Source organism: Hyaena hyaena, unplaced genomic scaffold, assembly GCF_003009895.1.
Source record: "Hyaena hyaena isolate Hyena2069 unplaced genomic scaffold, ASM300989v1 scaffold_1283, whole genome shotgun sequence".
NCBI lineage: Eukaryota > Metazoa > Chordata > Mammalia > Carnivora > Hyaenidae > Hyaena > Hyaena hyaena.
Window position 1 is genome coordinate 303,191 of NW_024081919.1, and position 22,999 is coordinate 326,189.

General features: G+C 43.2%; 1 protein-coding gene across 4 annotated transcripts in view; it reads right to left on the reverse strand.

The window, feature by feature from the left end:
- VPS13D (vacuolar protein sorting 13 homolog D) overlaps positions 1 to 22,999 on the reverse strand; it is a 257,963-nt gene that overhangs the window by 203,459 nt on the left and 31,505 nt on the right. For all 4 annotated transcript variants that reach the window (XM_039223152.1, XM_039223151.1, XM_039223154.1 and 1 more), the window contains exons 18-24: positions 21,906 to 22,038; positions 17,083 to 19,296; positions 15,171 to 15,322; positions 11,450 to 12,481; positions 7,307 to 7,397; positions 5,188 to 5,314; positions 2,508 to 2,688 (exon numbers count right to left, since the gene is read on the reverse strand). In XM_039223152.1, coding sequence (XP_039079083.1) covers positions 2,508 to 2,688; positions 5,188 to 5,314; positions 7,307 to 7,397; positions 11,450 to 12,481; positions 15,171 to 15,322; positions 17,083 to 19,296; positions 21,906 to 22,038 — 3,930 coding nt within the window. The remainder of the gene's footprint in view (positions 1 to 2,507; positions 2,689 to 5,187; positions 5,315 to 7,306; positions 7,398 to 11,449; positions 12,482 to 15,170; positions 15,323 to 17,082; positions 19,297 to 21,905; positions 22,039 to 22,999) is intronic.

Sequence of the window (22,999 nt, forward strand, 5' to 3'; positions counted from 1 at the left end):
TATTTTTATCCATATTCCCTACAATTTGACTGTGCTTTCTTATTTAAAATATATATATACACACACACATATATATGTGTATATATACACACATATGTATACATATTCTCTCAAAGATACACAAGAAACTGGTAATACTGTTTCCAGGGAGAGAAACTGGGTGGTTGAGGAAAAGTAATTGAGAAGAAGACTTTTCTCCAAATGTCCTTTTACTTTGATTCTGTACTAAATCAATATGTAACATATTCAAATAATTTAAATTAAAACTTTTTTAATGTTTCTTTATTTGTGAGAGAGAGTGCGAGCAGGGGAAGGACAGAGAGAGAAGGGGACAGAGGATCTGAAGCATGCCCGACACTGACAGCAGAGAGCCCAATGTGGGACTTGAACTCACGAACCACAAGACCATGGCCTGAGCTGAAATCAAGAGTTGAATACTTAACCAACTAAGCCACCCACGCTCCCCTTTAAAATAAAAATTTTTTTAAATGAACAGCTCAGGAAACAATAGATGTTGGCAAGGACGTGGAGAAAGGTGAACACTTCTGCACTGCTGGCCGCCACTCTAGAGAACAGTAGGGAGCTCCTCAAAAAATTAAAAGTAGAACCACCCTACTATCCAGCAATTGCACTACTAGGTATTTACCCAAAGAATACAAAACTGCTGATTTGAAGGGACACATGTGTCCCAATGTTTATAGCAGCACTATTAACAGCAGCCAAATTATGGAAAGAGCCCAAATGTCCACTGACTGATGAATGGATAAAGAAGATGTGATGTACACACACACACACACACACACACACAATGGAATATTACTCGGATGAAAAAGAATGAAATCTTGCCATTTACAACAATGTGGATGGAACTAGAGTGTATTATGCTAAACAAAATAAGTCAGACAAAAAGAAACATTGTATGATTTTACTTGTGGAATTTAAGAAACAAAACAGATGAACATAGGGAAGAAAAAATAAAATAAAAACAGAAGGAGGCAAACCATAGGAGTCTCTTAAATACAGAGAACAAACCGAGGGTTGCTGGGGAGGGGGTGTTGACTGGGGAAGGGGCTAAATGAGTGATGGGCATTAAGGAGGGCACTTGTTGGGATGAGCAATGGGTATTCTTTGTAAGTGATAAATCACTAAATTCTACTCCTGAAACCATTATTACACTATATGTTAACTAACTTGGATTTAAAAAAAATTTTTTTTAATAAAATTCAAAAATAACAGAATAAAACATTTTAAATGTTGTCACTATGAAGATAGTATCTATTTATTTAATCTTTTACCTAATGAAATTCAAAAATAAATAACTTTTGAGGCACCTGGGTAGCTCAGTCAGTTAAGTGTCTGACTCTTGGTTTAGGCTCAGGCTATGATCTCACAATTTGTGGGATAGAGCTCCACATCAGGCTCTGGGCTGACAACACAGAGCCTGCTTGGAATTCTCTCTCTCCCTCTCTCTGCCCTTCTCCCACTTGCACACATGCTCTCTCTCAAAGTAAGGAAATAAGCATTTAAAAATATAATAATTACATAAATAAGTTTTACAAAGGACTACATTGTAATCATGTTCTGTGGTTCTCAAACCCTATGCCAAGACACCACAAGACGCCGCCACACACTCCCATGTGCGCGTGCCAGGGCATTTTAAATTTTTGAGGGAAACACATCATCCATTGTATGCTGCATGTACTAGACTGAGGTAGTTCACGTTCAGCGTTAGATCATACTAGATTCCTTCCTATGTTGTCACAGCTTTGCAAAGCTGGGTCTTCAGCACTTGTGGTGATAAAAAGCCAGTGTGGGACAGGAAATGAAGGCTGCCATGTGCGGCCTGGTTCCAAGTCTGAGAAGCTGCACATTGCCCAACGGGCACATTCATCCCCACTGGCAAGTAATTTATCCAAGAGTGACATAAAAATATTAGTCTTTCACTTATGTGTTATTTTTTAAACAGCAACTAAGTTGTTAGAACATGCGGACTTACTAAGTTGTTTAGACTTAATTATTTTTTAAATGGAAAGACCATTCAGTGTGTCTTTTGGCTTAGGATGTGCAGTGAAAATATTTTTAAGACACTAAAAAAACTATGAACTAAGAAGTCGGGAATCTCTAATCTATTTGGGAAAAAAACTCTCTTCATATAACAGATATGTTCTCTGGAAACACTCTCCAAGAGAAGGATCCCAACTAAAAAGTACTAAAAGGGACCAGAAGTCTTAAGTGTTAGCCATAAATTTTGTTTATCTTCTTTAGAGGAAGCTTAAGCTAAACCTTAAAAGTCATTAAAACATGGTACAATGAAAAAGAAATAGAAGCTCCCCAACTATAGTAAGATTTCTGTAGACAATCAGCTGCATGGAGGACACTAGTAAGCATAACATTACCCGAAGACCTTCACTGTTTTCAGGGAAATTTTCCAGACTTCGCTCTAGAGGCTTAAAAGTGCTACTTATCGGTCAAACTGGGAAAGCAGCTGGAGAAAGGAGCCTTCCTACCGTCTGCCCCTCAATGGCAGCTCGCTGGCGCCCCAGCACATCTTGCAGCTGAGTGAAATGCTGAATGAAGGCCACGACCTCCGCCTGAAAACGCTGCGTGTGCACGTACTGTACGGAGGCCATCTGGAGGCTCACTCGAATGTCGTGCTCTCTCCGAAGCAGAGGGTCGGGCCGTCCGTATCTGGGAACAAGGGCAAAAATGTGACTTGACAGCAAGATACAAGTTAGTATTGGAAGAAAACAGGCTCACTTAGGGGTTTCCCTAGAAAACAGCTTTAACTACACATGGCCAGATTTCATTGTTTCTCATTGCCATGTAGCAACATGGATGGACCTTGAGGGTGTTATGCTGAGCGAAATAAGTCAGGCAGAGAAGGACAAATATCATATGTTTGCACGTATAGGAGGATTAGGAGGAACTTGACGGAGGAACAAGCGGGAGAAGAAGGGCGGAAATGGTGGGGGAAAGGGAGAGAGGCAAACCATGAGAGACTCTTGAATGCTGACAAAAACTGAGGACTGATGGATGTGGGGGGGAGGGGGGGATGGGCATGGAGGAGGGCACTTTGGGGATGAGCACTGAGTGTTATGTAGAAACTAATTTGACAATAAACTATTTGTAAAAAAAATAAATAAATAAATAAAATAAAAATAAAAATTAAAAAAAAAATAAAAATAAAAAAAAAAAAAAAAAGAAAACAGCTTTAACTATTAAAATGCAAATCCGCAATCAGGTTTGACAGAGCTACTCAGTAATTACTCCCTTTCTAAGCTGCGGCAATGAGTTGAGGATTTTAAATGAGAGTCTGGTGTTGACGGCCAAGGCTGCGAACAGGTGGGCAGCTCTGGCGCTGAACTCCTGATTCCAGAACTCATGCCTGTGATTCCACCGGAGCCCCTTTCCCTGCCTTTAGGGAAAGATGATTACTCCTGCTCAAAGACTGTAACAATAAGCACTCGAAAGGTAAAAAAAATAAGGCCATGAAACAATGGGGAAAGAAAATGAGGCAATGCAATCAGTGTTTCTGGGGAAAATGGTCTCCTGAAAAGAAGTCTTCTGTTTACTTCAGTGAAATGCAGGCCAAAGACATTTAACATGTACTTTCCATGACAAATTAGGAAACTTTTATGAATGGTTTTGAATTTAATGGGCATGGAATCATAATAATAAATTATATGGGCCACAGTCACTGGGGAAAGAAACTCACAGTTGCTTAAGCATCTGTTTTGTGCCAGGACTTTTATATTAATTATCTCACTTATCAAAGAATTATACCACTAAGGTAGGCAATAATATAAACACATCAATCTACATTCTCAATAGAGTCTGAAAATGGAAGAAAAAGTTCTCAGACATCTTTGGAAACAGTTTTTCTCAACTGTGGTTGAACATTAGAATCACCTTAGCAAATGGTTAAAAAAAAAAAAAAAAAAAGGCTGAGAACTACCCTGGAACAGAATATTTGGGGGCAGAGATGGATACCTATATTTCCTAACAGCTCCCCCAAAATGTTGAAAAACCACCATTTTAAACCTTTAGCCTTCTAAGATGACCATTCTTTTAAAAACTACATAGGCCTTGGGGCACCTGGGTGGCTTAGTCGGGTAAGCGTCCGACTTTCGCTTAGGTCATGATCTCGCGGTTTGTGGGTTCGAGTCCCACGTCGGGCTCTGTGCTGACTGCCAGCTCAGAGCCTGGAGCCTGTTTCAGTCTGTGACTCCCTCTCTCTCTGACCCTCCCTTGCTCACACTGTCTCTCTCTCTCTCCTAGAAATAAATAAAAATAAAAAAAAAATAAAATAAAAATAAAATAAAAACTACATAGGCCTCAAAGTGTCTTCTAAATTCTAAAATTGAAAAAATTCAGGGGTGCCTGGGTGGCTCAGTCGGGTAAGCGTCCAACTTCGGCTCAGGTCATGATCTTGAGGTTTATGAGTTCCAGCCCCGTGTCAGGCTTTGTGCTGACAGCTGGGAGCCTGGAGCCTGCTTCAGATTCTGTGTCTCTCTCTCTACCCCTCCCCTGCTCGTGCTCTGTCTCTCTCTCTCAAAAATAAACACCAAAAAAAAGAAAGGAAGGAAGGAAGGAAGGAAGGAAGAGAGAAAGAAAGAAAGATTCAATATACACTTTTATAGAGAAAAAAAATGCTTCATATAATTTAACATCTATATCTTTAACAACTTTCTCAGGCTGAAATCATTCCATAACGTTGAAAGTTAGATGGAAACTGATCTAACTTTGTCCTCTCAATATTTAGATAGAAAAACTGATTCATGGAGATTAAGTGACTTGCCTAAGGTCACATAACAAGCCACTGTGAAGCCAGCATGAGATCCCAGGCTTTTTAAAATTCAGACTTATTTCGGGGCGTCTGGCTGGCTCAGTTAGTACAGCATGCGACCCTCGATCTTGGGATTGTGAGTTTGAGCCCCACATTGGGTGTGGAGGTTACTTTAAAAAAAAAAAAGTTATTTCAATCACACACCATCTGTTTATGAGGACTGAGTAGTAACCCACTTCAACACAGACCCATTTTACTAAAAATCAGGATTCCTTGCAACTAGATCCAATTTTACCTAAGATGGTAAAAATGTTTTTAAACTTCTACTAGTTTAGCCAGTAAGAATTTGGAACGGCAACAAATATGACAAAAGGTGAAATGAGAAAAATGGGTATTTTTACTTAAAAGTCTGGAAAATGAGTGCTTCTTCTCCACTCGTAGTAAAGCGCTCTCTGTAGAACTCTCCGTGGGCTGTAAGGTCACTTAGGGACAGGCTCCCGATGCTTCCCTGCAAGGCCAGGTCTCCATCTAGGGATGTTAAAAATAGAACACGGCCCTATGTATCTTTTTCTGTCATACACCTTAAATATGTCTGGAACAAAGCCTGATCCACACATGCCTCAGACTTTTCAATATTTAATCAAATTAAATGTGGAAGGCAAATTTTCATATTCCAGTGCACCCACCAAAAACATTTTACACAATATTTCAAACAGTATCAGTGCAGAAGTCCAAAGGGGGCTGAAACACTACAACAATGTCATACTTTAACCTTTACAAGGGGAAAGAAATTAAATTAAATGCATACACAAATTAAAGGATAAAACATTTCTAAATACAGGGGCGCCTGGGTGGCTGAGTCGGGTAACTTGGCTCAGGTCATGATCTCACGGCTCATGAGTTCAAGTCCTACCTTGGGGTCTGCGCTGACAGTGTGGAGTCTGCTTGGGATTCTCTGTCTTCCTCTCTTTTTGCCCCTCCCCGCTAGTGCACAGTCTCTGTCTCTTTCTCTCTCTCTCTCTTTCAAAAATAAACATTACTTTTTAAAAATTTTTTAAACTTTTTTTTGACATTTATTTTTGAGAGAGAGAGACACAGAGAGCGAGCAGGGAAGGGACAGAGAGAGAGGGAGACACAGAATCCAAAACAGGCTCCTGGCTCTGAGCTGTCAGCACAGAGCCTGACACAGGGCTCGAACCCACAAACCTGAGATCACGACCTGAGCCGAAGTCAGATGGTTAACCGACTCAGCCACCCAGGCATCACTAAAAAAAAAAACATTTCTAAATACAGACAGAACGGGATCATTTCTGAGATGAAGACCACTAATTAGAATTAGTGAAACAGCATAAGGTCTATTAACTGCATGATGGATAAGAGAATAAAGGAGGAAGTGTCAGATATGTCAGGCATTCAGGCAACATGTAAGTTAGTGTGATTTAATAAAAAAGTGCAATTAATTAATGAGACAGACACTGGAGACAAGATTTAAAGCTGCTCTGGTGTCACAAGAGTGAAACCCCCTGAAGGTGGAAAAGAACAAAGGAGGAGGTTAAAACACGCGCACCTGGGGTGTGCACCTACAATGGCTCATTCTTTACATGGTACAGATATTAAAAAGCGATACTGCAAACTGCTTCCATAAAACAAATTTTATCATAATTGGCACTACAAAGCCGTGACTTAGTGTTTACACCTGGCATATGCTAGTTCAGCTCTCAGTGAACTGAAGACACATACTTATTTTGGACTCTTCACGTCGCCTAACAAAAACACCCAAGCTTCTCCCAATTTTAAAGACCTCTCTCTTCCGAGCTTTTATAAATTAATTTATATCAGACATGAAATCTCAACTTCGGCTCATTCCTTCCCCCAAAAGACATTCCTGGTTTTACTACAGTCACCATCTGAGCTCTGTGATCTTCCATTACTAAGGAAGGAGGGGTGTTTTATTTACACTTTATAAACCTCTACTATTTAGAACCTGATGTGGCTGATCCCTTGTGTTCAGCTAAGAACTTCCGCCTGCGGCGTCCCACCAGAAAGAATGCCGGCTCTGCCACATCGTCCTGCCTGCGATCCTGCCCCCCACTGAAGGTTCCCTCTCTTTGGGGCACTAGAGTGAGCCTACCCCCGGGTTTCCCAGGGGTAAGTATTCACAATGTCCCTTTTCGCTCTCAAAATGTCCCAATGGGGACCAATAAAATTATAGAGTCACCCCAGAGAGAGTTTGTTAAAAACACAGAGAGGTGCCAGGGCCCCATCTCAGCCTAATGAATCCTATTTTGGGTACAGGGAAGGGGCCCCAGACCCCTGCATTTTTAACAAGCTGTCCACATGATGCCAATCCCTAAGCCGGTATTTGGGAGCCACCGCCACAAATCACAGATGAACAACCGCCGTCAAGCCAGCGGTGCCACACTTTGCTCAGCATGGAGGACAATCCAATTTGTGAGCCGAGGAGGAGATGGGGGTTCAAATTCTTACCAAGCTGTGCAAGTTTGAGGCCACCCCACTCACCAATCATTTCCAGGTGTGCCGCTAACTTGGACACACTCGCTTTGGCCAGCTCACTGGTGGTCTTATTCAGCACGAGAGACAGTGAATGCACCTGAGAACGAGGGACACAAAGCAAGGCAGAACTCACTGGGGGAGGAAAGGCAGCTTTTGGGCTAAAAGCAACGCCCTCCTCCCCCCCCCCCCGGAGGAAGGTGCAACCGAGCCCAGGAAACGCGAGGCAGCGCTCCTGATGACGCCAGTGCCCTCTCGGCCCTCCCCGGCAGTCGCACCACATGCCCTAAGGAGAGGGCTGGGGAGAAAGGGGCTCCGCCAGGCACCCCAAACCCCAGGGCCCGTGGTATCATCTCTGCAGTCGCCTTGTCTATACTGTTAGTGAGATGGGTTATGTTGTAGAACAATTTTTCTCATTGTTTGCGCTTGTGTTTAACACTGCACTAGCCTGTAATCACTCACAGAAGTTTGTTAAGTCAAGTCTCACCCTGAGAAATCTGTCTAAGCAAAATAGGATTTAGAATCCTGCTTAATCCCTGGGCGAATATTTAACAGAAGCCCCTGGCGACCAACTGGGACTTCACCTAGGAGTCACAACCAAACATTTTCTTTTTGAGGGACAAGCAGAAATAGAAGGAAGCCGAAACCCTCTGCCTTAGGATCCGCACTCTTTGTAACACATAAATTCAGTTTGGGGGCACCTGGGGGGCTCAGTCGGTTAAGCGTCCAGCTCTTGATCTCGGCTCAGGTCAGGATCTCAAGGTTCATGAGATGGAGTCTCACTCTGGGCTCTACACTGACAGCACAGAGCCTGCTTGGGATTCTCTCTCTCCCTCTCTCATTGCCCCTCCCCGGCTCATACTCGCTCTCACCCTCTCTCTCAAAATAAATAAACAAACTTAAAAAAAAAAATCCAATAAACTCCGTATAGTAACATGATCGTTTTAAACATTCAAAGGACTTCCAGCTGTAGGTGTGTTGAGTCAGGAACCTGACTTAGTGTGTTGAGTCAGGAACCTCACTGGGGACAAGGGATCAGATGGAGAGAAGGAAGAGAGGAGATCAAACCTCAATTCACATCGCCCGCTTCCAAACGCCACACTCACCCCTTTCCCTTCAATGCCTACCACTAAGTAGGTGCTCAGGAAATGTCTTGATGAATGAACGATAAGGAAGGAAAAAGACAGGGAAGAAAGAAAGAAAGAGAGAATAGGAAGAAAGGCGGGAGGAGGAACTTTGGCAGAGAAGGGCGGAGAAAAAGGGAGGGGGTCATTCGGGGTGCAGGGCCTTACAGGCCCCTCCAGCCCACAGAGGCTCCGCGGCAGAAAGGCTTCTGACACAGACACACGGGTCTCAGGCAGACGAGATAATCCAGTAGGAGGGAAACAGAAAACCTCCAGCCGCTCAATCACCGAAATAACAAATATGATGGAGCTAAAAATGCCTCCATTAGAGGAATCCAGCTGTCACCACCTGACCCCATTCTCAGTGCAAATCCTAGTGTCCCTAAAAGTGGGACAACCAGACGCTGCATCCTCTCCAGCATAATACAACAGGAGCACCCAGCACGACCCGCCACCTGTGCTTAACAAAAAGCTGAACCCGAATCTGATGAAGCCTCGAGAGCTAACTTCCACTTCTAAAAGTAGAAGATAAAAGAAGTCAAATGGCACCAAAAGAAAACAGAAAGACAAATCCAGAATGCGCGACACTCTACAGGACACACTAGCCCAGTTTCTATGAGCCAGTGGCATGGGGGGAATAAAGACCGGTTTTCTTTCTTTTTTTTTTTAATGTTTTATTTATTTCTGAGAAAGAGAGAGAGAGAGGGACACAGCGTGAGCAGGGGAGGGTGAGAGAGAGAGACACACACACAGAATCTGAAACGGGCTCCAGGTTCTGAGCTGGCTGTCAGCACAGAGCCCGACGCAGGGCTTGAACCCACAAACCGTGAGATCATGACCTGAGCCGAAGTCGGACGCTTAACCAACTGAGCCACCCAGGCGCCCCATGAGACCGGTTTTCTTTAATCAACAGAGATTTAGGAGAAATGACAGCAAATGGAACATGTGAACCTATCTTGAACTCGCATTCAAAAGACTCATATACCATTTTATTTAATGCTCCCCATTTTGTAAACAAAGAAACTACGGCTCAGGAAAGCAAAGTATTCCAGTGAATTGTAGAGATCACAGGGAAGTTTCTTAATCACTCATTTCTCTACAATCCACCAGTAAAAGGGCTATTTTGAAATAATCAGAAAGATCTGAATATAGACAGTCTTACAAAATACCAAGAAATTCTCATTAATTTAGTTAGAATTAGTTATGTAAGATGAAGTCCACATTTTTTTTAGAAATGACAACTGAGGCATGTAGAGGTAAAATGTTATATCTGGAATTTGCTTTAAAACACTTCAGCAAGGGGTGACTTGCTCAGATCATGATCTCAGAGCTCATGAGTTTGAGCCCCACATGGGGCTCTGTGCTGACAGCTCCGGAGCCTCCTTCAGATTCTGTGTCTCCCTCTCTCTCTGCTCCTTTCCCACTTGTGCTTGCTCTGTCTCTCTCTCAAAAATTAATAAACATTAAAAAATAAAATAAAGTAATTCAGCAAAAAGAAAAAAGGAACAAAGTAAATTTGATGAATCTCAAAGGGATCAAGTAAATGGAAGTTCCTTCAACTATTCTATTTGTGTTATGTTTGAAAATTCCCACACTAAAAATGTTTTCAAAAATTCTTATTCTAAAACAGCCCACTGCCGAGGGGCATTGTCTGGTCTTGTTCTCTTGTGAAACCAGCTACAATCTATCGGTGCAAGGCCCCCCCAGAGCGCCTCTACACCCAACACCAAAGGGTTCCTGAGGCCCTCCGTCACAGGCACAAGACCAAAGTTACGGCTACAAACCCATGAAGTCCAAAGCAACGGCTAAAGCCTCTCCACTTTCCACTCATCTTGCTAAACAAGGTGCCGGAGGGCTCAGAGCGCTACAAGGGCACTCCCTCGCAGACACTGAGCGGGGGAAGTGAAACTGGCTCGTGCCCAGCTCTGCCCTGAAAGCTCTTCCTTTTCTAGAAGAATGGAGCCTCCTGCGAGCTAAGGAAAGAAGAAGATAGCAACTGGATTAAACGTGATTGTCCCCGGCAGCAAGAGTCTATACTGGCGAAGGCAGGTAGATGAACTCCACCCTCCAGGCATGCACATTACCAGCCACCGCAGGGGTCCCGGGGCTCTGGAAGGTGCTAGCTGCTACGGTGTGCCCCCAAATGGTCAATTAAATCGAACTGCTTACACATCTTACCATGCTCGCACACAGAGTAGAATACCCTTAAATTCAAAGGCTACCTTTTTTAATGTGTTCTTCAATATTCACAGTGTGAGTACCAAGGACAGGTTGTAAGTATGGTGAGTCACAGAGCAGCAAAAATAATACTAGCTATCGTTCACTGAATGCCTACTTCCTGCCACGCGCTGTGCAAAGGGCCTTGCTCATCTAGTTCTCACAGAATCCTTGCAACATCCCGACAACGGGGACACCATCCAACACCCCCAGTCTACAAGTGAGAAAATCGAGGGAGAGGCTAAAATTTGTGCCTAAGGTCACAGAGCTATAGGTTACAGCACAAGTGTCAGGATGCAGACCCGCAGCCTGACTTGAGACTCCATTCTCGACAGCTGGCCTGTCACCTCAGTGAAAGCCAGTAACGATTTCAGTGAGCAGGGAGACAGGTGAGTAGGGAGAGGGGTTAAACGTCACATTCCAGAGTAGCTACCCTATAGCAGACACCCAGCCAGGTGCTTTATGTGCACTACCTCACTCGGTTATCTTAATGAGTCGGAAGATGGAAGGCGAACAAACTGATGGATGATGGGAAATGAGGGAACTGAGGATCCAAGGAAATAAGGCTTTCCCCTGAACTGCACAACTCAAAGGAAATACGGAAGCTTACTTAAACCATTTGTTTTCCCCGTCCCCTGATGGGCTTTACACGAAAACCTCTTCTAAAATATTAACAGGTATCCACAAGACTACAGATAAATCCCCCGCCAATAAGATCTACTTTCTAAAGTAAATGTACAACAAGTGCATATAAGTAAACAAAGCAAAGTTCATTCTTAGAACTTCAAAGAGTGAAAGGAAAGTGATATACCTTGAGATCCAGCTTGGTGTTAACTGGATCCTGAAGTTCAGACTCTACTAGAGCATTTGATTCTGACTTCACATTTTGTAGAGTGTCCTCAGGAGGTACTTTCATTGCATGGTTGTCTGCGGTGGAGCCAATTCCAAAAAAATCTAGTATCACCACCCAGGTTTGCAGCGTGATCAGCACATCCAAGCAGTTAAAATCAACGTCAATGTTCCGGTTAACGCGATTATAACTGGAAGAGAATTCTGGGTGTTTCTTATCCACCAAGAATACGTTGATATGCACCAAGGAATCATCAAATTTACTCTTTCCAGCAAGCATCTTGGGCTCGTCTACTGTTGGAGAAGGGGGTGGGGTCAAGGGATAGTCCTGGTCTTGAACTTCCTTTTGCTTCTTCCGGGACATGGAGGTGGGTCTTTGATACAGCTGGAAGACATTAGGAGCTTCTTCCATGTGGGAGGGAAGAGACCGAGGCATATCAGGATACTCCACATTGGATACTGACGGACAGGACTGAGAAAGATATTCTTTTTGTGCTAAACTAGATGGTTTAGGAGCCCCCCGAGACACCATCAGGTTCTTATATTTGGAATCTGGATTCTTCTCCAGTAAGTCTTCCATGAGCAGAGAGCGCAGGGCAATCTGAATGGATAAAGTCTGAGGATGGTCTTTACTGAATTCCACCTCAAAATCCTGAAACTTTAAGCTCACGAGACCCTGAGCCCCCAAAGTCAGATCTCCACTTAGCTGAACTTGGAGCTCTGGGATACAAAAGTTGGCTTGAATCTGGGTAAAGGACTTGACTTCCTTCAGAGACAAGGACTTTTGAGAAGAGTTAGAAAGGCTGGAGTGGCTGAACAATCCATTTTCCTTCCTTTCAATGGAAGGTTCTCCACAGGTACTGAGGGAAGGCAGAGGAGAGTTAGGGCAGGGTGAGGAGGCAGCACTGACTGGAAACTTATTCAGATCTTCACTATACACGAGATTGTCCAGTGTCTGTAAAACCTGCTCATATACATGCTTTGCTAACACCACCTGTAGTCAAAGAGAAAAATGTCGTTATTCCACTATCATTAACTGCACTCAGAGGCACCGCCCACAAATTTCCATAGTTGACGTTTATGGGTTTCCCCAAGACATTCAAGTTGACAGCAGGGATTATCCCTTCGGTTTCTTCTCCGACTTTCCCTCTCTCTGACCCATGTCCACTGATGAGGCCCCCTCACCGCCTCCCCCAGCACCTCACAAAATAATCTTTACACAATCATTGTTCAATAAGGGCTGTTGACTGTAAGGCCTGAATCAACAAAACCACTCTTTCTAACCCCACAAAAACAATGGCAGAAACTGACGGGAATACTGCCAAAAGTCTAATATGGCTATACCACAGGACTGAGAAACAAGACGCGGGGTTCTAAAACTCACTGATCATCACCAATTAGCGTTATAACCTTTGTTTACTTCAGCTAAACAGAAAGTGCTTTTTAATGATAATAACGATAAGTCATGATCACTTACGTTTCCTCTCACTTTGGTTTTTAATTACAATTTCTCATTAAAAATGTTTTCACAAAAGCTTTTGATAGATTTATGGGCAATTTTTTTAACAGCAGAATTCCAAACAGATGTAGAAATGGGAGAGTTAGAAAGTGATCATTTTACAGCCCCCAATGAACTAAGGCAACCCATCAAAGGTCATCCATGGAATCAGCCCTCCTATGAATGACCAACAGGGAATTTTATGACGGGCGGATCAGGTTCTCGTCACCGGCACACAATCATCAATTTGAGCATCACTAACACGGAGACAACCAAGCATTGCGTGCCTCTTGAAATAATGCAATATGAAGGACACAGCACCACTGCTGAAGTGTTCTGGCCACAAAAAGAGCCTGAATCCAGTTAAACCCGTAGAATGAAAATACGGTTTACAGGAAATGTGGGGGAACAAGGGATGCCATAACCAAACAGCCAAATCTGAATGTGGAACAATCTAAGGGCAACTGCCTGACTTCTCCCAAGTAACAGCATGCAGGGAAAACATGATGGAAACTGAACGGAGACCCACACGATGTATCATGCAAACGCAATGTACGGGTCTCATTTGGACCCTGATTCAAACAAACCCAAAATGAAAAGACATTTTTTAACTAATCAAATATGTCTCTGAAATCTAAAAATGGATTAAAACTTATTATGTTATATGGGGGTGCCTCAGTGGTGCAGTCAGTTAAGCATCCAGCTCCTGATTTCAACTCAGGTCATGGTCTGACAGTTCATGGGATCAAGCCCCGCATCAGGCTGCATGCTGACAGCTCAGAGCCTGCTTGGGATTCTCTCTCTCCCTCTCTCTTTGCTCCTCCCCCAAGCACATGCTCTCTTTCTCTATCAAAATAATAAACTTTAAACTATTCCACCTTTGTGTACGTTTTAATTTTTCATAATAAAATATTTTAAATTTAAATTATTAAATATTAATTTGAAGAATTATTTACAGTTAATTTTTAGAAGATTTTCATCAAAACCACAGTAAGTCAATGGTAATCATAATAAGTCAACATAATCTAACAGAATTCATATCATATGTTAGATTTAAGGTGAAAAAGTCACCCTAGTAGCCACTACTGATAAGGCAAAAATGCTTAACCAAGAAAGGAAAGTTCTCTCACCCAGGGACACCTATTCAGGAACCAGTGATGTCAAAAGGTCCACACATTCTGGGGCACCTGAGTGGCTCAGTCAGTTGAGCATCCGACTTTGGCCCAAGTCATGATCTCACAGTTCACGAGTTCAAGCCCCACATCAGGCTGTGTGCTGACAGCTCAGAGCCTGGAGCCTGCTTTGGATTCTATGTCTCCCTCTCTCTCTCTGCCCCTCCCCAGCTCACACTCTGTCTTTCTCTCTCTCCCTCTCTCAAAAAAACATAAATGAAAACACTTTTTAAAAATTTAAATATGAAAAGGTCCATGCATTCTGTTAACTCCTGAGTTACTCCAGAGAAGCTGCCAGATACAGACTAGAAACCGATTACTGCCCAAGGCGGGGGTCCACTGACCTAAGAACTGGCCTGTCCCTAACTGTTTTATAACGATATGCTCTTTGCTCTTATCCTTGTGAAAACAGGAAGAACAACACCTTTGAAGGAAAAAGGATGACAGTTGCATACATATATACTCAGCATACACACACACACACACACACACACACACACACACGTGCACACGGGCATGCACACACAATCCCTATCCTGGTCCATTTCATTTCAAAAAGGATAAGACTAATCCTCCCTTGAAAGGATCTGTCAACAGCTCAAATAATCAGATTGTTTTACACACTGAGCCAAGTATGTCAAAAGAGTGACAAACTATATCCTCCTGGGAAAGACAGGCTCTGACTTTTCCAGCATTAAGCTTGCCTGCTTCTGAATGGCCATGGAATCAAAGATCTGCCTTTTCCCTCTACACAACTCACCTCTTCCACATGAAGGGGGCGAACAAGACCGATTCCCTGGCGATGAAAGGGAACAACGAAAGGGCTCCACATTTACAGAACAAGTTATCGGCAGTAATACACAGTCACGATGTATCTTTGAATTTACATATTTTCCTTCTAACGTTTCATATATACACATATACAACATAACAAGGTGTGAATATACTGCTGTAAGTAGAAAGTAAATATATAACTTCAACTGTCCAGACATGAAAATCAACGAGGTGTTTACCTGAACCGGGTTAACAAATTTCCCTTCAATCTTCATGATGCTAGAAGTTTCCAGGTCATCTGGACTAAGGGAGAAAGTCAATTCAGATTCTCTCTCTATAGGGATCTTCTCCAGTTTAAACTGAATGGTGGTATTGTTCAGGATGTGAAAAGCTGGCAGGACAGGGAAAAAATGACAGATTGGAAAAACTAGTATTTACTGCATTGCTGCTGATTAAGTACAGGGCATATAAAATAGAGCCTCTTAGGCACAGAGGGCAGAAGAGCTTGGCATGTGGGATCTACAAATGAGTACAAACTTTGATCATTATCCCAAGAACAAAACCTATAGTTGCAGAGTACAACACAAATTTATACATAAAAAGAAACAATATTTTCATTACACGCTCCATTTAATGGCTTCAAAATACAATGGGGTGAACATTAATCCAGGTGAGGTCTCTAAGCTGCCCTCAGGCTCCCAAGCCAGCATTTTCCAAACCGAACTGCTCATCCGCTACCCAGTTTTCAATTACAGATTGATCCCTCTTACCAGGCCTACATCAAAATCATGAACAATATCAGGTTCTAAGTGAACACCTCTTACCCCAAGCAGAGAAAACAATCTTTGGGGAAGGATTTAAGTGAACTGGTGAATTAACATCTAAAAACCACAGAAGGAGAAATTCTCAAAGGCATGAATTTCTTCACCAGTAAGCAAAGCCAGGTTTTAGGGCACACCTAATGTCTGCAAATGCCAAGACTAACAGATTGAACTGTTTGGTTTTAGCAGATCAGATCGAGAACACAAATACAGGCATTTTATTCCTAAAACCCTGGACCGCCAACCCATTACAGAAAATGGAAGAATACTGTAAGGAAATATAACATCCGCAGGCTAAATTTCATATTCCACTTATGTCAATTCCTCCAGCTGTCTTGGACTACGATATTTAACTAGCAAAGACCTACAGCTTGATCTGAAAGAAAAAAAAAAAAAACAGATGTATTTGACCAAATTACATAATACTCTAGGAGTGCCTGGACACTCAGTCAGTTGAGCATCCAACTTTGGCTTAGGTCATGATCTCATGGTTCGTGAGTTCGAGCTCCACGTGGAGCTCTCTGCTATCAGAGCAGATCCTCTGTCCCTCTCTCTCTGCCCCTCCTCTGTTCACACTCTCTCAAAAAAATAAACATTTTTTTTTAATAAAATAAATTGGGGCACCTGGGTGGCTCAGTAGGTTGAATGTCTGACTTTAGGCCAGGTCATGATATCGCAGTTCAAGAGTTCAAGCCCCCAGGCTCTTTACTGGCAGCTCAGAATCTGGAGCCTGCTTCAGATTCTTTGTCCCCCTCTCTCTCTGCCCCTGCCCTGCTCACACTCTCCCTCTCTCTCAAAAAAAAATGAAAATATTAAAAATAAAATAAAATAAATAATACTCTAACAGACTCCAGCCTCTGAAGCATCCCTGTAATTAAGCACTCATCCAATGTTACAGAGCACCACTTTAAAAAAAAAAATCTTATTTTGCCAAAGATAGGATCTAATGGAAAAAACTCAAAACATACCAACCTGATACAAAGCATTCTATTAAAATTCTATTTGTATTTCTTAAATATTCATAAGGGGATTTTTTTTTTTTGAGAGACAGAGAGAAAGAGTGGAGGAGGAGCACAAAGAGACAGGGACAGAGGATCTGAAGCAGGTTCTGCATTAACAGCGGAGAGCCCAATGCAGGGCTTGAACTCACAAACTATGAGATCATGACCTGAGCCAGAGCTGGACAGTAAACCCACTGAACCACCCAGGCACCCCTGACTGGGGATAATTCTAAACGAAAAGGTACTTCATTGTTGTTTTAAGCAAAGTACTACATAACTTGGGTTGGGAATCTTTAGATGAAATGAGACCAAAGACTTACGCTCCTCACCTTGACCTCTATGCAAAGATTCAAAGAAATCATGTCGGGTGAAATGAGCTTCCTCCTGACTATTGGCACTGGCAGACCCAGAAGGAGAACCAAACGCCCGGCTGACTTCAGACCCAGGAGCCTCCCTGCCTGCCAACTGGGTGCAATTCAAAGAATATAACTTAATGTCTTTAATTTCCACCTGCAGACGGTCACTTCTGGATTCATCATCTCCTGACACAAAATTCTGGATGAATATCTGTCCCAAGTGTCCCACCAACAACTCAGGACTCCCGGGCTTCCGAGGGATCGAAACAACAGGGGACTCGATGTTTATGTTCAAGATTAGCTTAACGGTGTCGGAACATGACCCAGCGAGGCCAAACCCATATATTTCGTTTTCTTCGAAGGTGGAGGCTTCCCGAGTCTTCCTTGGAGTTTCAAAGAGCGACACCATCTCACTGTACTCGGCTGTCTTGGTGGCTAGTACCGTAGTGACTTTGGTAGCTGCGCTTTTCAGCATGCTTCGGAAATTCTCCTCCAGTTCATCCATGGACAAGGTCAACTCCTTCAAGAATTTGGCAGAGTGGTTATAATGCAAGGAAGCCATCTTGAGGTTGAGAAAACACTCCTGTTTAGATTTCTCAACAAATGTGAAACTCAAAGCTTCGCTGAGGGCTGCATCTTCCATCCTGACAAATACAGATTCAAAATAGCCAATATCGCTGATGATATTTTCATAGCCTATGGAATTCCCAATGCTGACAACGTACTGGTTCTTAACATTATCTTGTGTCAGGTCCATAAGCTGCAAGCAGCCGAGAGAACCATTCATGTCAAACGTGCTGCCCATTGAGACGTTCACTTTGGTGCCGCCAATGCTCGCGGTTGCGATTTTTCTGCCGTGCTTCTCACCATTTGCCATTCCCACTGTCCGAACGAGCAGTAAGTTAAGCCTGTGGATCTCCACTGCAACCTCGGTGTTTTGTTCGTATGTAGACTGGTAAGTTCCTTCTTCCCTAAAGCTTCTTTCAAAATCGGTCATTAAAGGCTGAGGACTCAAATCATCTTTTTCCCTGGGAAAAGATTTCTGAAGAAAGCCAATCAGTTCCACCATGGTCTCTGGATTTAGGATAATATCCAAATTATTCACCTGTAATGAAATCACCTGAAGAGTGCTATCCAAATTCATCGAAGGACACTCTGAACTCACAAATTGATATTCCAGTTTAATGAGGGACTCCTGTTCTTTGGTGAGAATTTTGTCAAGGGCAACACCAGTAGCTGACGGGTCATTTAGCGTGGCAGCATTAGTGAGGTGAGCCGCATTGGATCCAGAGACAGGGGACTGGGCCCTGCTATCCCGGAGGCTTCCCGTTGGGATATCAAAGCTCAGGTTCTTATGTGAAGCCATCAGAAGGTCAAAATCGGCACCGTACGTCTGCATCGTGTCCACCAGGAGCAAACCGTGAACCGTCAGGGAGACCTCGGCATCATAAGGCCTCTTCACAAAGTGAGCGTTGGTCCCAAACACCTTGAGCACGGAAATGTAGCGGCCGTTGCTCTCAACACCAAGCTGCATACAGTTCACTTTAAATTCAGCCAGGAGCAGCTGTGACTCCACCAAAACCTCCCGGGTATGCTGCTCCAACATCACAAAGCTCTGGGTTAAATTCATTACCGAGTCTTGCAAACTTCCCCGCTGCCCAGCTTGGGGAAAAATCTTCTCTTTAAACTGAGTGTCAGAAGTCTTCGTTTCTGGGGTGGTCAGGAGAGCAAAGCAATTCTTTAGAGCAGATATTTTATCTTCGTTGATGTGGATTTTTAAGTCTGGCAGGTTGCCCGAGAGCACGGCTCCGGGGTACTTGGGGTCTGAAGTGTAAATCAACCGCCGTTCTAACTGTAGGTGAACATTGAATTTCTCAACCACGTGGGTTGGTCCCACATCAATATCCTGGACATGCTTCCAATTGTCCTTCACTCGTCCAACCATGATCTGGAGGTCCATAAATGAGAGGGAGTACCTCTCATACATCTTCGTGCTCATTAAATGGGCTTGAAGCTGTTCTTCACTGAATTCAACTCCAGGAAATGGAGGTGTTTTCCCTCCATTACTGCTGTTTGTCTCAGGAGGTGGGGTGTTGGGGGGTGTGGCCAGAGGCGTCTTATATTCATCATCACTAAACTGGTTCTCTTCAGAGGCTGGCCCATCCCCACTTTTCCTCTTGGAGTCATCTGCGATAAAAAAGAGAAGATTAGGGGTCTATGTCTACTCCTTCCTTACTCTTTCATGTAATAATTAAAAGAGAGAATTAACCAACCCCCAACTCTACAAAATAAATGGATGAAAGCTCCAAGCATAACATTCTAATTTTACCAGCGATTCAGTGTAAACTTATTTATTCATTTTGAAATCAACACACAACAGAGAATTCCAAGACGGAGCCCCACTGACACAGAACACACGACAGGGGGCAGGGACCAGTAGCCAGCTTCCCTGCCACCCGAGCTACACCGCCGCGAGCCACACTCACCAGCCTTCCTTTCTTTTTTTTTTTTTTAATGTTTTTATTTCTCATCGAAGCCTCTTTTTTTTTTCATGTTTTTCTCATCGAGAGACAGAGAGAGACAGAGCATGAGCATGGGAGGGGCAGAAAGAGGGGCAGACACAGAATCTGAAACAGACTCCAGGCTCTGAACTGTCAGCACAGAACCCAACACGGGGCTCGAACTCACAAACTAAGTGATCATGACCTGAGCCGAAGTCAGACACTTAACTGACTGAGCCACCCAGGCGTCCTGCTCACAAGCCTTTCTCACGTCACTCTCCACAATCATCTGTCTGCTTACCTTCTCCTACATTTGTTTAGAGTGTTCATCTTGTCCCCTACACTAGAATGTTCCCAAAGGACACAGGTCTCATCTGTCTTAGTCACCAATACCCCGAGTGCCCAGATCAGTGCTGGCAAGCAGTAACTGCTCAGCAACATGTTCCAGCCCCAGAGCTCACCCTCAACCCCTCTCTTCTGCAGACTTCTACAACCCAGTCTTGTACGGCTCAGTACAGAGTCAACTACAAAATCACACCACTGGGTTCTCTCACCCACATCCCAGCAACATGTTTATGCTGCACAAGTTCAAATAGGTGCTTTCCATGGTTGTGAGATCCTTTTCTTCAGATCTAATTCCCCTTAAACATTCCCCATAGCACCAAAGTTTCCCACTCCTGTGCAAATCCTCTACTTCTTCTCTTTTGGGTCTTACCTCAGTGAAGAGAAGGCTGAGATAAGCTTCCTCGACCTTTTACCCCATGAATCCTCTTTCTTCCCTCCCATCTCAAGGTAAACAATAAATACTGTTTTGGATCTAATAACAGTAATGAAATAACCTCCCGGGAGTCTCTTTTTATATATGTCCCTGACATCCCTAAATAGATTAAATCTCCACTCTGGAAATAAAGTACTGAGAAATGGTGTTTCTTAAAGTACAAAATGTGAAGGGCACCTGGATGGCTCAGTCAGTTAAGCATCTGACTCTTGATTTCAGCTCAGGTCATGATCTCACGGTTCCGAAGACGGAGCCCTGAGTTGCGCTTTCCGCTGACTACACAGAGCCTGCTTGGGATTCTCTCTCTTCCTCTCTCTCTCTGCCCTACCCTGCTCATGCACTCACTCTCGCTCTCACTCAAAATAAGTAAACGTTAAAAAATAAAATAAAATACAAAACGTGACATAAGAAATACAAATAAAAACCACAATGGGATACTACTTCACACTCATAAAAAATGGGCTATAATCCAAAAGACAAGTAATGAGTGTCGGCAAGGATGTAGAGAAATCAAAACCCTCAGACCCTGCTGGTAAGATAGTAAAATGGGGCCACCCTTTTGGAAAACAGTGAGGCAGTTCCTCAAAATGTTAAACATAAAGGTTACCATGTGACCCAGCAATTCCACTCTGAAGTACACCCAAGAGATTGAAAATATGTGTATTTTCAATACATATACATATATGAATCATACGTATCATTCATATACGTATCATTCATATACAAAAGCCTATATATGAATGTTCACAGCAGAAACAACCCAAATGTCCACCAACTGATGAGTGCATAAATGAAATGTGGTATATTCACACAAAGGAATATTATTCAGCCACAAATAGGAATGAGGTAGAATCTTTAACATAGATAAATCTTGGTGACAGTACGCTCAGTGGAAAAAGTTAGACATAAAAGGCCACATACTGCATGAGTGCATTCATATGAAATATTCAGAGGAGTCGAATCCACAGATAGAAAGGTTAATGGCTGGCAGGGCCTGGGACAGGGGGTAATACAGAGTGACACCTGATGGGTCTGTAATTTCTTCACAGGAGGATGCAAACGTTCCAGGATTAGATAAAGTAGTCAAGTGCACGACTCTGTCAATATCCCAATAACAACTGCACTGTCCATCTTAAAATGTATCCCAACACAGCCATTATCAAAAAAAGTAACAAGTGAACTCTGGAGTTAAAATGTCATAAGAAGGGGTGCCTGGGTGGCTCAGTCAGTTAAGCATCTGACTTCAGCTCAGGTCATGATCTCACAGTTTGTGGGTTCGAGCCCCGCGTTGGGCTCTGTGCTGACAGCTCAGAGCCTGGAGCCTGCTTCGGATTCTGTGTCTCCCTCTCTCTCTGACTCTCCCTGCTCACACTGTCTCTCTCTCTCTCTCAGAAATAAAAAACATTAAAGAAAAACTAAAATGTCGTTAAGAGGCCTTTTTAAACCTTTACTTGGTTAAGCACCGACAGATCAATCCAGACAAGGCTTTGTTTTCATCACTTCACGTTCACACATACCTTGGGAATTTGTCAACAGCATTCTCCCTAGATCCACAACAACTAACACGGGATTCTTGAATTTGAAATCGTCAGGAAATATCACCTGAGGGGCCGAAATATCTAGTCGCACAGTCCACCTTTTACTCTCCTCCTGCAGAAGTAAAATAAACTAAAATAAATAACTTATAATTGCAGTTACGAAAACTGAACAGAATTTATCAGCTGGGGCTCAAGACTTTCTGAAAGCCACACCCAGGGTTACGGAGCAACTTAAAGGTCCATGGTATTAGAGCAAAAAGTTTAAAACAAAAGTAGATCCAGGGGCTCCTGGGTGGCTCAGTCAGTTAAATGACTCTTGATTTCAGCTCGGGTCATGATCTCACAGTTGGTGAGTTCAAACCCTGCTGAAGTGCACTGATAGCATGGAACCCATTTGCGATTCTCTCTCTTCCTCTCTCCCTCTGCCTGTCCCTCATGTGCTCACTCTCTCTCAAACTTAAAAAACAACAAAAAACAAACAAGACAAAAGGAGATCCAAATGCTTAAGGTGAGACATTATCACAAGTAAACATTTAATGTTTGTGGGAGAAAAAAGGGTGGCTCAGTCAGTTAAGTGCTTTGGCTCAGGTCATGATCTCATGGTTCATGGGTTCAAGCCCATATCGGGCTCTGTGCTGACAGGGTGAAGCCTGTTTGGGATTCTCTCTCTCTCTCTCACCCTCTTATTCTGCCCCTCCCCTGCTCACTCTCACAATAAATGAATCAACTTTAAAACAAATAAATAAATATTAAAAACAAAGCAAGTCATGAGTTTATTCACTGTTCTTCCCTGCAACCGAAATCAGCCTCAAATATTTTGTATGTAGTAAAAGCTAATTTACATGTTTTTAAAAAGAACCCTCCTTGACTAAGAGAACTAATGGATGCTAATTACTGCATTTATGCTGAAAGACACACACACACACACAAAAACCAGGACTAATTCTCCCTGCCAGAGTACACGCCGCCACCGGGTGACGTGGGACCCTTCTGCTGTCCCTTCCGCGGACAGAGGCCCAGCATGCCTGAGGGAGCCAGGCTCTACCAGCCCCACCTCTTGCGGCATCGGAGCA